The 15,873-nt window shown below is 33.7% G+C and overlaps 1 protein-coding gene across 1 annotated transcript in view; it reads right to left on the bottom strand.

The window, feature by feature from the left end:
* The window catches only part of LOC111620229 (receptor-type tyrosine-protein phosphatase N2-like), a 135,663-nt gene that overhangs the window by 93,212 nt on the left and 26,578 nt on the right, over window positions 1-15,873 (bottom strand). Inside the window, exons 9-13 of the mRNA XM_023362130.1 lie at window positions 11,025-11,081; window positions 10,845-10,947; window positions 10,663-10,749; window positions 9,557-9,636; window positions 3,027-3,094 (exon numbers count right to left, since the gene is read on the bottom strand). Coding sequence (XP_023217898.1) covers window positions 3,027-3,094; window positions 9,557-9,636; window positions 10,663-10,749; window positions 10,845-10,947; window positions 11,025-11,081 — 395 coding nt within the window. The remainder of the gene's footprint in view (window positions 1-3,026; window positions 3,095-9,556; window positions 9,637-10,662; window positions 10,750-10,844; window positions 10,948-11,024; window positions 11,082-15,873) is intronic.

The raw sequence follows: 15,873 nt of genomic DNA, 5'->3' as shown, positions 1-15,873 counted from the left end.
GTTACATTGGCAATATTAAGTTAATTGTTACGTTAAAGCGCGTAAAGTTAAGCTTTTCACACTTTGTATTATGTTGCACGTGTTACGTTTATTAATTTAAATTTATTGTTGAGTTAATTGTTACGTTTACATTTATTGTTGTGTTAAGTATGTTACGTTTATCTCTCTTTATTGTTTCGTTACTTTCTTGAATTTGTTACGTTATTATTCATTACTTTACAATACGCATTTAATTTTCAAATATTAAAAAAAATGTCTAACATTAAACTATCGATTAATTGGAGGAGAAAGACTTAAAATATTTAAATTAAATTAAAGTGTAATATTTTGCAATTGTTTCTCATAATAACGATGAAGATAATAATAATTTTACAACAAGAAAATCGCAATTAAATGGCGAAAGATAATTGAAGCAGCAGTAGACGACGTTACGCTAGATTGAAAACAATAATATAAAGAGTTGAGGTACAGTACAACTCAATAAGGTCAATGGGGTAAGTATAATACTCCAAATAATTAAATAATATAAAGAAAACAATAACATATAGGATAGAAGGAAAGAAAAAAATGAGAGAGAGAAGAGGGAGAGAAGACCAAAAGAAGTTCACCATGACAACGATATACCCCCAGAGGATCTTTCCGGAGTGGAACAGCAATTAAAACCTACTTAAACGATGGAAAGTGGGGATCTGTTGAAACCTAAACTCCACAGGGATACAACCGTAGAGCAATAGCAAAAGATATAGCTTTGAATTACCTGATTATGCACTACGTAACACGATCCACCGAAGGGAATATAAGTAACAATCCATAGAAATAGAAGAGGAATCTTCATTATGCAATAATTATTACCGCACCCACCATAGACCTTTGCAGGGGATTAATCAACAGGTTGCTATAGCAACCCTTCATTACTCAGACTTTTGAGATCGCAGGAAAATCTCTCTCTAGAGGATTTTCTAGATGGAGAGTAGAATGTTGGAAATTGCAAATTTTCAACCATAATATAATATATATAAAGATTTTTCAACAATGAAAAAAAATGTNCGGAAATAATTAATTTCTAGGAGATTTGAATCGTTTAAACATAAGTTCCGAGTAAGATTTGTCGTTAAATTTTTTAAAAAAAATATCTCCTCTAGAGACTATGAAATCCTTAGTAAACCGATTATTCTAATTTTTTTCTAAAATAATATAAGGTTAAATTGAGAAATTTTGATTATATTTTGATATTATAGACTTATCTGTAAGTCATGAAATAATTTTCTTTTATATAAGTCTATTTTGAAAATTAACTATTGCTAATTTTTATAAGTGGTTACGACATAAAACACTTTTCAAAAGTTAGCTTCGAGTTTCTCGGTAAAATCTAGAAAAACGTTATTAAAGCGATGCAAAAATTACAAATAGAATTAAACATTTCAACCAAAATTAGTCAAAAATGCAAAAAAAAAATATCAGTTTTACTATAGAAAAATTATATTTAGTAGCGAATTAAGTTCGATAATGCTTAGAAAAAGTTAATAAATAAAGAAAATTCGGTTTCAAGACAAAAATTAAATTCGAAAATATACAGAAAACAAATTAAATTTTAAGCACAAGCAGAAAAAATTCGGCTTTAATTTAAAAAAAAAATTACACAAAAAATGTCAATTTTAACAATGAAAAGAAAATAGATCAGTTACAAAAATACACGAAAAATTACAATTAAAAAAAATAATCAGTTACAACAATAAAAATTCAATTTTAAAAACGCAAAACAAAAACGTCAATTACAACAACAATGTTCAGTAAAAACAAAAAAAGTCAATTTTAACAATCGATTTCAACAATGCAAAAGAAAAAAAAATGTGTCAATTTTAACAACGTGCAGAAAAAAAACCAGTTTCAAAAAAATACACAAATAATAAAATTCAATTTTAAAAAACAAAAATAATCAGTTATAACAATTCAAATTTAATTTTTATAAAGTTAGTTACAACAATGTAAACTGACTTTTTTCTTTTGCGTTTTTTAAAAATTGATTTATTATTGTTTTTTTTTGTATTTTTACAACAATACAAAGAAACAAATCAGTTTCAACAATGCACAGAAAACAATCAATTTCAACGATTCGCAGGGAAAAAAAATCAATTTTAGTGATGAGTGAAGTACAGTTGAAACATCCATTTTCTTTTAAAAAATATACACACATATATATATATATTATAAATCAATATAATTAAAGAAATTCCACCTTTTCTATAATTAATTATCATCATTTTTCTATTGTTAAATTAAATTTATCATGATAAAATTCATTGTCATCAACGACTCATCGCGATATATAATTATAATAATTTTAAATTAATTTTTTTAAATAATTAATTACACTTTAAGAATGACTTCTGTATTAGAGAATATAATCAGTAACATTATTCATTGAATATATTAATTATATAATGCTTTAATTTAAAGTAACAGCATTAAAAACATAAAATGAACTTGTTAAAGCGGTTGTAAAACGATTTCTCTTTATCTATAATTATTAAAGGGGGTGTAAAATTAAATATAATGCATCTATAACCGTTATATAGAGGGTTGTTTATATAGATAAAGAGGATAGATTACGTTATATGGTATTCATACAGAGTTATGTACAGATAAAGGTAATATATGTAGATTAAGTTAAAGAGTATACATAAATAATAGGGGGTATATAGGTAGATTAGGTTAAAGGGGTAAAACATAGCTATTTATTATTCGTGCCGTTAAAAGGGGTACTGTATCTATGCATTTATACAGCTGTTAAAGAAGTATATATTAATTTTTTTTTTTGAACATAAATGACACATTAGAGTATATTTACGTAACTGTATATAAACATAAGAGGTATAGAATTCTAACAAAGTATCACGAATTTTATATAACTAAGCCATTAATTCAAGCTTAATGTCTATAAAAGAAGGAAATTCATCCTTGATTTCATATACGAAAATACTCAGCAGCATCATCACTCATCCCAAGAGATGCGATCGTGCACTTACCTTATCTCCAATTCCCGCTCCTTGTATCTCGATACCAACGGCAGACTTCAGTTGTTCGCTAAGTTCCTCTGCAAAAACAATTCATTAATTAATTCTACACCTACTCACCTTACTTATAAACTATTAAAAACACGATTTTATTATAAAAACTCGACGTTTTTCCACATTTCGTGACGACATTTTCATCAGGAGGGAAGGATTTCGATTAGAAAAAATAAATAAATAATAACAACCCCCATCAGCAGCAGAAAAAAAAATAAACTTCATCGTCTTCGGTAGAAGAACAAGGAAGAAAGTAATTATTGAAGAAGGGGGGTAGGAAATAGGGACATTTTTCCAGATTGTTACGCGAAATTATATATCCTACTATATGAAAATATCGATGTAAAAGTAGAAGGTTTCGAGGAGGGGGGGTAAAAAGCTTAGTAATCCCTTAATGCGTTCTTCAGAAACTTCATCCCTTTTCATCAGAGTCGAAGCAGCTAATTAAAATCCGACCAACTAATTGGAGAAAACAAGAAGAAAATCTCTCTAACCCTCCCATTTCCAATCTAAACGAACTGAAGAAAATTATAGGGTATTAAAATTCTGCACCAGGTACCCTAACGAGACTGTGTGACGTCTTTGTCGGTCAGATGACAAGTTTGAACAAATGTAAAAGATGGTTAAAATGCCAGAGACATGGGGTTGTCTGGTGACTCAACCTCCAAGAATATGTGTTAAGAAAGATTTGCTAAACAATGAGAATGAAATTGCTAATTATTAGTTTTATCCGCTTTGCTAATTCGATGCTCGTAAATCAACGTTGACGCTTTGGATGGGAAAGAGATTTAATAAGGAATTTTCTCATTGAATGCCGTTTTATTTCGATCAAATTTTGTAAATTGTTATAGAATTTTTTTTATTATTATTCTTCCTCCAATTTTTTGGAGAAGACCTTGTGATTCGCATCTTCTCTTTAAATTGAAGCTCCGGTACGGATATAACTTATAATTTTATATATTTAAATTATATTTTGAAGCTAATTCTTCTAATTTTTAAGAATCTTTATCCATTTTTAATAGGAATTAAATCATTGCTCCTTTTCATCACTTATTGAAGGATGCTGCACATACTAACTCTATAGACTTTTAATGTTTTTTTTTAATTATTAATTTATTAATTTTTAAATACTATTATTACATAATTTCCATTTCTTTTTTTAAATTAATTTTATTTCAATAAATTCGCCATTTAATTAATTAATTTTTAAAATTTAGTGGTGTATTGAGGAGAAGTTTCAATCAACAACTTTATCTTTACCAAATTTATTAATCATATTTCTATTGTTGTAAAGGATGCGTTTCTATTTCGGTTTTAATTTGTTTATTAATCATATTTCTATTGTTAAATTAATCATATTCCAATTGTTGTAACCATTAACTTTCCATTTCTCTTTCACTTTCCTAAATAGATTTAATAATCACATTTCTATTGTTGCAATTCGCTTCCATATCAGTTACAATGATAAATTCCAGCTAATTAACGATACTTCTAAGCATTAAAATTTACAAATTTATGTGTAAGTAACTGTGTAAAATGCTTTTAAATATCTTAGAAAGTTTTTCCATTTTCTCTTGCATCTTCATCTGCAGCATCTTTATTAGCATCCTTAACCAAGTTTACATAGCAAAAGTAACTAAGTTTTTGGTTATTTTAACTAAAATTTTTAACTCTGTGACGTTTTTTTTATTAGCTTTTCTAACTTTATCACTTAATTATAAAGTTTAATCTATAAATATTTTTATATATTTTTAAATAAAACTTCTTTCACTTGCATAACACGACGAGCTCTTTAGCATCTTAAACTTATCTTTCTGCATGTTAGAATAACTTAAAGAATAAAAATTTAAGCGAAATATAATATTTTAAAAGTGTTTTAATTAAAAATATCCAGATTTTAAAGCGTAAACAACAGTAAAAAGATCAAATTTTAAAAGTATTTTATAGATATTAAAAGCTGATGAGTTTAAAGTAAAGAATTTAGAAAGACGAGGCAATCAAAAAGGGAGGAAAAAACACTATAGTACCCTTATAAAATTGACATGTATCACGCAACATGTGTGTGTCTGTGTGTGCGTGCGTGTGTTGTGTGTGTGTGTCCTTTAAACTACCGATCGAAATCTTGTCAGCATCTGACTTGTCGAAACTCTTCCTCCTCCTTCTCACCAACGATGCATCTTCAACTTTTCGACAAATGTGCAATCCTGTCCAGATGAGAAAACCGGGATTTGTCTTCATCCCAACAAGAAAAAAAAAGAGGAGAAGAAAAATAAAATAAAATAAAATTAAAAAGTAACCCCCGAGGAACTATTTTTGTTTCTCCTCTCTCTCTACAGGAAAGTCTTTTCGATCGTTTTCTATCCTAACAATTGAATTGTTTCTGCTTTTGTCAATGAATAAATATGCTTTCTATCATTCTTTATAGCTTCTGTGACGCGTATTATTTGCTTAAATTATCATCACATTTGCGATTTTTTAATCCAGAGATTGTTGTTGATTTTCCTTAAAATGTTAGCATCTTTGGGATGCGGTATATAAATTGATGATCTCTGTTGATATACTAAAGTATTGCATCATTGTTTGACAGATAATCACTCAGTTTTAAGTATCTTGTGATTATAATTTCCTTAATATATAGCATCTTATGATAACTAATCATTTTAATTTACATCATGTGATTGTTAAACATTCATTTACTAACATCTTGCTAATAAACGATCCTTGTACAGTGAAAGATAATTTCACGATGCTCTCTGTCTACATCACTGTTTCTATCTGATAATGATCTACCTTCTAGATAATCTAGCACGACTGAAAAATTAGCATTATATGGTATGACACCTCATACCTAGCTACTTTCTAGCCCTATAAACTAGAAAACCAGCATTGTATAATGAATATAACACCTTATATAAGTTTATTCATTCTTATCCTAAGTCTAGAAAGCACTATTCACTAGAAACTTAACATTATGTAGCAGATAACACTATAGATTCCTAAGATAATCAGCCTAAGTTAGTAGACTAACCTAAGGTAATCATCCTAGTTTCAACACCTTAATGATCCTAGGAACCATTTGAACAATTTATTTAACAAAATAATCACCAAAATTCTCCCCAGACAAAGAAAAATCCTAATTTCTAATATTACAATTGATGATTAACATAGAGAAAAGCATCACTTTTATAAACATAGGAAGGATGCAATCACGAATCTGTTAGAGACATTGATTAAGGTGACCTTTTACCTTTTGAAGATGCCGAGATTCTTCATCCGTTTATAAATTAAGTTACATGTTTTTATCCTAAACTTTTCGATGGATTAATAATGAAAGAATATCCTTCCGTTCCAACATCCTTCTTCAAACATTTTCTCTTAGTCATTAGTATAATTGTTTTTCGATAACAATGTCACAAATTCAAAAATATAACATCCTTCTTAATCTTAGTTTAATGCCAAACTAACAGCTTACTTTCCTCCATCTTTTTTTCTTTTTTAAAAAGTAGTGAGGATTACAGTTTTTCTATAAGTAATTAAGATTTAAAAAAGGTTAATTGGGCTAACGTTTCTCCTCGACTAGAGAAAACAAGAATGGAGATGCTACTTCAGTAACATTCAACCCTGCTTCTACAGCAGCGTAACATACTTATAAAGACTTAAAAATAAGAAAATCTAGCATGGAAAGATGGTACTCTTCATCTTCTTCATCTTAATCCTGTTGGATAAACGGTATAGAATATGAAGACGATGCTGATAAAGAAGAGCTTTATTCCAAGCTCTTAAAATCATTTATAATCAGGAAAATTCAGCTTATATTCATCTTCGTCTCCATCCTCCTTATTGAAGGATAACCTGGATAAAAATCTGTATAGTGATGCTAATCGTCTTGCAGCATCTTCAGATGCAGATGAAGAGCATCATAAGATCTTAAAATCATTTCTCCATTTCCTTCATTAAGGATAACCTGGATAAGAACAAATACCACGGTGTTGTAGCATCTTTATAACGTACAGAAGATAAAGTGCTTTCTGTATATTGATGATAACCATATTGTCGTTATAATGAGTATGAGTATTTTTATATAAACGATGATAATCTTGGATCATCTTCTATAATAAATACATAAGTTAGAAAGATTTCTTACTCTAATATCAGGATAATGATTGAATCAACAGTAAGCATCATCAAACAGAAGATAAAATCATCATGTTTACGAGTTTTATCACACAATATCTATGATGGTGCATACAAGAACGATTGAACGAATATTCTGTTATCATCTACGATAATAATTATATCATCCAGATAATGCAGATATGAAGATGAGTATCTTGATAAAGTATACAATAACGTCCTAATAAAGGAAGCTAACTCTACAGCATCCTTCTAATTTATAATTGGTGATAAGATGATGAAGATGATGATTTATAAATTTGATGATAACAAGGAACATTCTGAAAAATATCATCCACAAAATGTACACATGTGTATAGGAGAATCTAAGATACAAGGAAGAGAATCTTGAAGAATAGATGAAGATAACTTCGCAGCATCTGGTGATGATAATTAAAGGATGATATGATAATTAACTTCGTAATATTCCGTATAGATGATGATAAAATTGTATCAGATGAAACATATTGTATATTCTGTGTGAGTGATTTTATAAACAAAGTCGACTGTTAGAGAGAGTTAGGCATTATCCGAATGTAAATATCATCAGCATCGATACGTGTAGAGTAATACCACTAGAGAGATAAAAGTTGATTCTGAAGAAAACTTTAAAACTATCATCTTTCAGATTGCAAATTTGTCAAATTGAAAAGAAAGCCGATTCCACTATTTTTCTTGATGACATAGAAGGGGGAAAGGGAGAAGGAGAAGGAAGAAGAAGAAGAGGAGGAGGAGGAGGAGGAGGAGAAGAAGAACAAGAAGAAGGAAAAAGAGATGGAGGAAAGGAGAGAAAAAAAGAGTGGATACCGGAAAATTAACTCATACTTTTCATCCCATGTTTCTATAGAGGTATGATGCACGAGGGGAATTGCTCCATTGAGGCAGTAAACAAGGAGCACTTGCGAAATCTTGTAATGTTTACTCAACTCTTGTATCCAGTCGAAGATACCGACAAACATCAGAGGGATGAATGGAGAATTTTCTTGTTCCCTCACCCAAAGACACAGGTTAGGTGTTTGGTGATGCTACACGGTAATGGAAGAATCGTCCCCTTTGGGATGAGTTTTATACAAGTTTTCCCCCCACCTCCCTTCGATTGGAGAATCACGTGACAATGCCACCACCGTGATGAAAAGAAGTATCCCCTCCAGCCAAAGTTAGATAAATGTGGGTGTATTGTCTACATAAGATTCTTTTGAGTAGGGGTGCGTGCCCGTCTCTCCTGCTTCCAATATGAATGGTGGTGGACGAGTATGATGGAAAGATGAGTTGCTTAAATAGTAATGCATGTGTCGTTATATAGATTAAAAATAGGGGTGGACGTCAAACGTATTATTCATAATATGGAAGCATTTTATTGTTTTTCTGTGTAGATTATGTAGATATAAACATGTTTCGAATGTCTTTACACGGATGATGCTTTTAGGAAGGATGTTTCCAGGTAGACGGATGAAGGAAAAGGAATGTTTGTGTTGTAATACGTGCTTGTGTAACAAGTATAATCAATGTAGTAGCACGTGAATATACAAACGTATAGTAATTAATACATAAAAATATGCTACTTTAGTAGAACATTTAACATAAAAAGTTGTAATTGTTAATGCAGAAGAATGGTTTTTGTAGATATAAACACGTTGCAGGGATGCAAGAAACAAGGATGTTCATCTGGATGAGGAGGAGAATGAGAGGCAGAAGCTCATCTGGATGAGGAGGAGAATGAGAGGCAGAAGCTCATCTGGATGAGGAGGAGAATGTCTGGCAGAACCTCATCTGTTAACGCAAAATCATAGCAACTGCGTTAAATCATAGCAACAGATAAACTGATGCTTCTGACTCAGAAGAATAACTGCTAACTTCTAGAATTATGCAAGAGTTTAGCACATTAATGCGGCGGTAGGTGCAAGTGTAGAATGCTACTTTAGTAACAATTTAAGATTTATAAAAGTTAAAATTACATAAAATCCCGACATTCATCTAAATAATACTGCAGATAGAAAGTTGAACAGTGCTACTGCATTAATAAAACATGCATAGCTTAGAATTTTTAAACGTTGCAAGCAGAGAAATCTCTTAATTATCCTTATTATTATTATTAAAGGCATTTAATATCAGTTTCCTATGGTCGATGCTACTACAGGAGTAATGATAATACTTGAAGTTTTCTAATTTCCTGTTCTACCTCCGAACAATCGTGTTCAGAGGAGCGTTAGTAATAAACAAGTTGTTGAACATCGCGAAAGAAACAAAGGGGAAAAAGGATCGATTTTTAAGTTTACAAATGAAAAGAATTAGGAATAGAAACGGCCATTCCTTACCTGCTTTATTTGCTACTACGGAAGCATTAAGTCCTTGGGAATTAGGATTGACCTTAAAGGTCACTTGGTCGTCGTCCACGCTGTCAAAAGTAAAAATATCTTAAGAAAATTGGTCACGTAATAAACATTTCGAGCGCGTGTTTCACACGATACTTCTATAGGAACAAAGTACCGTCGCGTGTGATCTGTGCCGGATTTTAGAGGATAACTTTAAGTGCTAAGGATGCTGAGGATGGTCATCCGGAGGAGGAGGAAGATTGGAGGCAGTGTATCTCATCTGAATGAAAGAAAATGGAGGGCAAAAGATCATCAAGATGAAAACGAGAGGGTAGAGAATGCGTGATGTGTGTCAATCTGGATAAAGGTCACCTTATCCAAGTTACACTCATCTCGAGACACCCCCAAAATTCTAGATCCTCCGTTCCTCGCGCTCTCGTATAATCGATCACGTGACTTAAAAGAAGTCGAGTATCTTCGTCCCGAGGTAGATTTTTCCCTCGCTACACGTCACGGAAGGATCGCGTTTCTCACGTGAAAACACCTCGCGTACGTCATCGACACCCTCACGAGCAAATCTCTTTAAGTAATCAATCAAAATCACGCAAAAATTTTCACGTGATTCGCTAACACGAGCTTAAATCGGTGTTTACGTAACCGGTATCCGCGCGGTCACGTGACAATTTCGGATCATCTGGACCATCTCCGACACCCGAACAAACACGAGAACAGGAAGAAAAAAAATAGAAGAGGATGAGGAAAACCGAGAGGAGAGGGATGAGAGAGAGAGAGAGCAAAGAGCATAGAGAAAGAGGAGCGATTACATCCTCCTTTAATTATCCAACCATTACGCCCGGATAAGCAAACGACGGGGTAGATTTTTGTTTCCTGCAATTCGTTATTACGAGGAATTGCAGCGTAAAAAGGGGGGCAACGAAAGAGGGAGAGGAATATAACAAGGAAGAAGCACCGCAACATTATATTCATCCGTTTAGTAAGAAGAAGCGAACGTGACGAAGCGGGCGTAAGTCTACCCTCGCTTGGTCGCTCACCTGCTGAAGCGTGTCACGACATCTTAAATACAAATAATTGGCCCCCCAAAAACTCACTTGACATTAGAAAAAATCCCTCGAGGCAATTTCAACATCTGTTCCAACGTCTCTACTAATTTTTCGGCATCTGATGACGTCAGTTTCCTTCATCCCCATCGAAAAAAAACGTTGACCCATAGTTAATTATGCACGTTAACTGTATTTTTTTTTTGTTTTAAATTACAGTTTATGTCACTTACCTTTCCTTTCCTATAACTAAATAGGTATAACTAGCATCTACTGTCTCGTACTGGCTACCCACGTCAGGTAACACACCCTTTTCTTTCTCCCCTTCTTTTCCTTCTGTAGAGTAAATTAATCATCATTCGTCGTTTAGATGATGATGATGATGATGATGATGATGATGATGATTTTCTTACCTTTTTGGGGAATTCTGCGGTTATCCTGACCCACGAATCGTAAGGACATCTTGTCGTCTAGTGTTTAAAATAAATAAGGTGTTATAAGGTAAAAATGTCTATTTAGAAGGTTAATTTTGGTGTTAAGAGGGTGAAATTCGGGGTTTATTTGCATGAAGAGCGAAAAAATAGGAAAATAACGTTTAAATTATCGTAAAATTAAAATTAATCTCCAATTTATCACTCCAAAAATAGAGATAAAAGATGCGGGAGAAGCAGACAAAGAAGACATAAAATAGGACACGAGATCCACTTCAGGACACCGAATTTACCATTATAACCCACTTAACATATAAGAAAATAATAATATTTATTAACTTTCACCAAACTGGATACTCAATTACATGTAACCAAGACAACGGGATCATTCAACATCTCCTTTAGTATTTTCACATTGCTCTCCATCTTCTTGGTTTGTGGATTGAGAGAGAGCCAAAGATAGATAGAGCTTTTTCAATCTGTTTCTCGTTTAGGACTATCCTATATTTGTGTCAGGATTGTTATATATGTAAGGGGGGGATGTCGTTGATGAGAAGAAGATTGCTGCATTTCAGCAATGACACTTTATAAAACGCGCATCACCCGGTCGGAATATGTGGAATGGAATGTATTGAATACTGTCCCGACACTAACGAAAGGACGTCTACCAGACTATATTAAAGATAGTCAATAAACGTTCCTTCTTCTATATGAGGAAGTGAGTCTGGTATGTCTGTCTGTAGCACTAGACATCATTTTTCTCTTTCTCTCTTACATATACTACTGTATATAATTGCGATGCTCGAGTGACGATATCTAGGTTTCGAGATTCTCTTAGTGTTTTTTTTTTTTTCTTTTTCCTCTTGATTCTTATGGCTCGTATGGTTGTCTGGACTTTTATATTGTAGTTTTTTCCTGTCTGACTTGCTTTCTAGTTGGTTGTTGACACAAAACGAGACTACTTTCCTGTGTTTTCCATGCGGATAAACACTTGATTTTCTTGTGTTTAATTAACGTTATTGTTTTCTAATTCTGAGTGTTCCCGTTCTTTCGAAACGCTACACGTGTCTCTATTAATTTATATTTTCTAGTATTGTTTCCAGCATTGTTTCCTTTTGTTCCTTACAATTCTTATTTATAGAGATTCTTTCTGTTGTTTCTCGTTGTTTCTACTTGTTTCTACAAACATGTTTCTATAAACACTAGAAACAGCAACGGAACGTATGTTTCTTTCCGTTTTCAGCAGCGCATCCCTTCTTTCCCGCTTCATTTCCTAACCTAGAAGCATCCATTTATCTTTCCATCCACTAATTCTTCATCCATTTACCTGTGTTCTGATCACCTGTTTCTCTGTTTCAACCCTACTTCTGTGTTCCTACATCCGTTTTAACAGAATTTCAGGTAAATTCCCACCCAAAAATCTCCCTAAAAATCACTCCCAAAAACCCAAATCATGTGTTAACTAGCATAAAAACAATTTCAAGGGGTGCAAGAGGGTTAAACATCTTCTCCCGAGAACGTTAAACCCCTAACCTATCGCAGGGATGAGGACCACAGATACACAAAAATCCACTTTACGAGCGAAGTGAGGAGCGGGTTCACGTGAATAATCACGGAGGCAGGGCATAAATATTTAAAGGCAAAGAGGGGGGTGAAGCGTAGTCTTACTTCTCTTGTACTACTTTATCTTCTTCATTGCCAACAAATCCCCGATAATTAAAATTCTAAAGACCCTGTGGCACCAAAGGGAGAAGGGAGTGTTCCTACTAATTACCAAAGCTAGCGTGGTGACACTTTATCCGTGACGTCACATTTGTGCACGCTGGTCACGAGGAGGGAAGAACAGAGGAAGGGAAGAGAGAGAGAGAGAGAGGGAGGGAGGGGGGAAAGGGAGAAAATCTCATTTCCACGAATCTATTTCCTCTTCGCATTTGCGAAACTTCCTTTTGTGGTACAGTAATGACCTTAGAGTTCGGGGGGGAGAGAAGGTTAGCAATTAAAATGGTGGACGTTGAGGTCGCGCATTTTCTATAGAATCGTAGTTTTTTCTCACTTTTCTCCATCCCCCTTCTTCCTCCTCCTCTTCCTCTTCCTCCCTTCTTCCAGCTTCTACGCTATTGCTCTACAGATTTGATATTACTTCGGAAGTTGGTGACATTCTCGTTTTCTGACGTCATTTCCTGTTATTGTCGAGCCCGGGGTGGATTAAGAAATTGTTTCTTTTTTCTTATAGATAAACAATTTGTTTGTCTTCCTCTCTGCCTGCATCTCTCTTCTTTTCTTATGGATGTTGGAGAGTGATGCGGTTCGTTGATTTCTTTACTCTTGTGGGATTATCCGAAAGAAAAAAAATCCTTCGTTCGGCTGTTTGTCTACCCATTCGGAGTAACTAAATCTCGAGAGAGAGATCACTTGACTTGACGAGTTTATAAGTATAATCCAAGCAGCATCACCTGGTCACTCTGTAACGCGTGTAAGCTACTCACAATAATCCTTCCTCACACCTCATTCCTCAGCCGAATTTCCTCACACATCATTCCACTTGGAAACTTAACATTAATGACATTATTTAAGATTTCCTCTTTTTAACTATAACTAATTTCCACTTAATTATTGACAAATTGAGACTAAAAATTGGGAAGAAATCAGAGACTAAATAAGAAACTTAAGATGGAATTTAGAAAACTTGGAGAGGATACGAAGAGAGATTGAATAGACGAATTAAACTCAAGAGTAATTGGAGTTGAAGATGAAACTAAGCTAAAAAGAAACTAAGCATTAACTAGGGAAGGAATCTAAGAGATTAAGAGGCAAATTAAGAGCTGGATAGAAGATAATCCAGTACAAAATTAAGAGGTAAAAAGGAAACTAAAACTTAGGAGTAACTTCGGAAGAGGAAAAGAAGTGGAAGATGCTGCTTAGTTACTAAGAGATAAGGTAGAAACTAAGAGAAAAAAGACAGAAACACGTTGAGAGAAGAGTAGTTAAAGTACTAGAAGAAACTACGTTTAACAGAAACAAAACGTTAGTAAGGAAGAAATCAAAGAGAATAAGAGATGGATTAGGGTATATATACAACTGTAAAAATGCAACTTAGTTGCACAGAGACTAAGAATGAAGTAAGAAAAGTAAGATGTAGAAAGTGGAAAACAAGAAAGAGATACCAAGAAATGTAGAGGGGAGTATATTTGAGGAACAAATATAAGTGATGCGGAGCATCGGTGATGTTAAGAGGCAACAAAACTCCATTAAAAAATAAAGGAAGAAGTAAGGAAAGCAAAATGGAGATGTTAAAAGAATGTTTTAATCTTTGTAATCTTCGTTTTGGAAAAGGTTGCAGCTAATTAAGAGTGGAGCAATTACGAATAAAAAGGGGGAGGGGAGAGAATTTCGTGTAGTGAAGAAAACGTTCCTCAGGCAACAATTTAATTTCAATCTGTCCTGTCTGCTGATATTAAAACAAACGTCTTTCCTCCTTCTTCTCCCCTTCTTCAAACTTAAGAATGTTTAGCAATAGCATAAACAAGTGGAAAATTGACTGATAAAAGCGGGCTAAAGAGAGGAAGTGCAGCATCCACGCTGCTAGTTTTAATTAAATCACCAGGGACGTCGTTTCCCAGGAAACTAAAGGACTTAAAAGCATTCTAAAATGGCGTCGGACGACATCAAACACACCTTCTGCACTTTCACTAACATTGAACACTCAAATTTGCAATATCTACACTAATGCAATTACGTGCACCATTTTAGTGGTATCTTGGGGGGATTCCTGGGATTTTCCGTGTTTGTTTGTCGCCCCATGTACGGTGGGCCAACCATATTTTGGGATAAAGATTTATATGACGTTATCTGAGGGGATTTACCCACCCTCTCTCACGCTCCCTCTTCCTGGAGTTCATGTCGGATGAATGATGGTAATCATCTCGATCAGCTTTCTACTCGTGCTAAAAGGAGGAGGATGATGCTAGCTCGTGTTTTTGTAGAGAAGAGTTGCATAGGAGAAAAGGATAAAGCGTAAGAGAAGAGGATGGAGAGCAAACTCTATACATCTCAGTCGTCTCTGGAGTTGTATAGAGGAGGGTGAGCTTTAGATCCGTGTTAAAGATGGTTCCACTCGTTTCTAGAGTTGTATAGACGAGGAAAAGATAAAGAACTAGGATGTTACTCTATCATCTTTGTATGTATAGAAGAAACAAGTGTGGAGATCGTTTAGGAGAAAGATGTAACGCATTCAGAGTTGCATAGGAGACGAGGATGAAGAGTTACTCTAGCGTTAGAGAAGGATGACAAAGAAAGAAGGATGAAGATCCTCATTATATAAAGGTAAATCTCGTTCTTCTTCAGAGTTGCATAGAGAGAAAAAGTTGAAGAACTAAACCAGAATTGTGTTAGAGAATGGCTCATCTCCATCTCTATAAGTCTCTTAATAGAAAAGAAGAAAACGAAGAACTAACTCTGGTGTAAGAGAAGTGTTGCTCTCTCTCATCTTTAAGAGTTGTTGACAGATTAAACTTTAGAACCGGTTAGAGAAAGGTACATCTCTCTCATCTCTGGTGTTGTAGACGAGAGAAGAAAAGAAAATCAACTGTAGATCTATGATAAAGATGAATCTCACTCCTCTCTGGTTCACAGACGAAAGGAGGAGGACGAGCTAAAGGGTGTCACTCTCACCTTTCTAATTATATAGAAGCGAGAAGGATGGAGGAACAAACTCTTGATCCACGAAAGAAAGCAAGCATCTTACGAGAGATGAGGGAGATAAGAAGAGAAGACGGAAAAACCTCATATTTATTTTTCGTGTTATATATCAGAGAGGAAAAGTAGAGAAGTT

The sequence above is a fragment of the Centruroides sculpturatus genome, unplaced genomic scaffold (genome assembly GCF_000671375.1).
Source record: "Centruroides sculpturatus isolate CEXI.00-Female unplaced genomic scaffold, Cexi_2.0 scaffold231, whole genome shotgun sequence".
NCBI classification, from domain to species: Eukaryota; Metazoa; Arthropoda; class Arachnida; order Scorpiones; family Buthidae; genus Centruroides; species Centruroides sculpturatus.
This window is presented reverse-complemented; position numbering and strand designations above follow the sequence as displayed.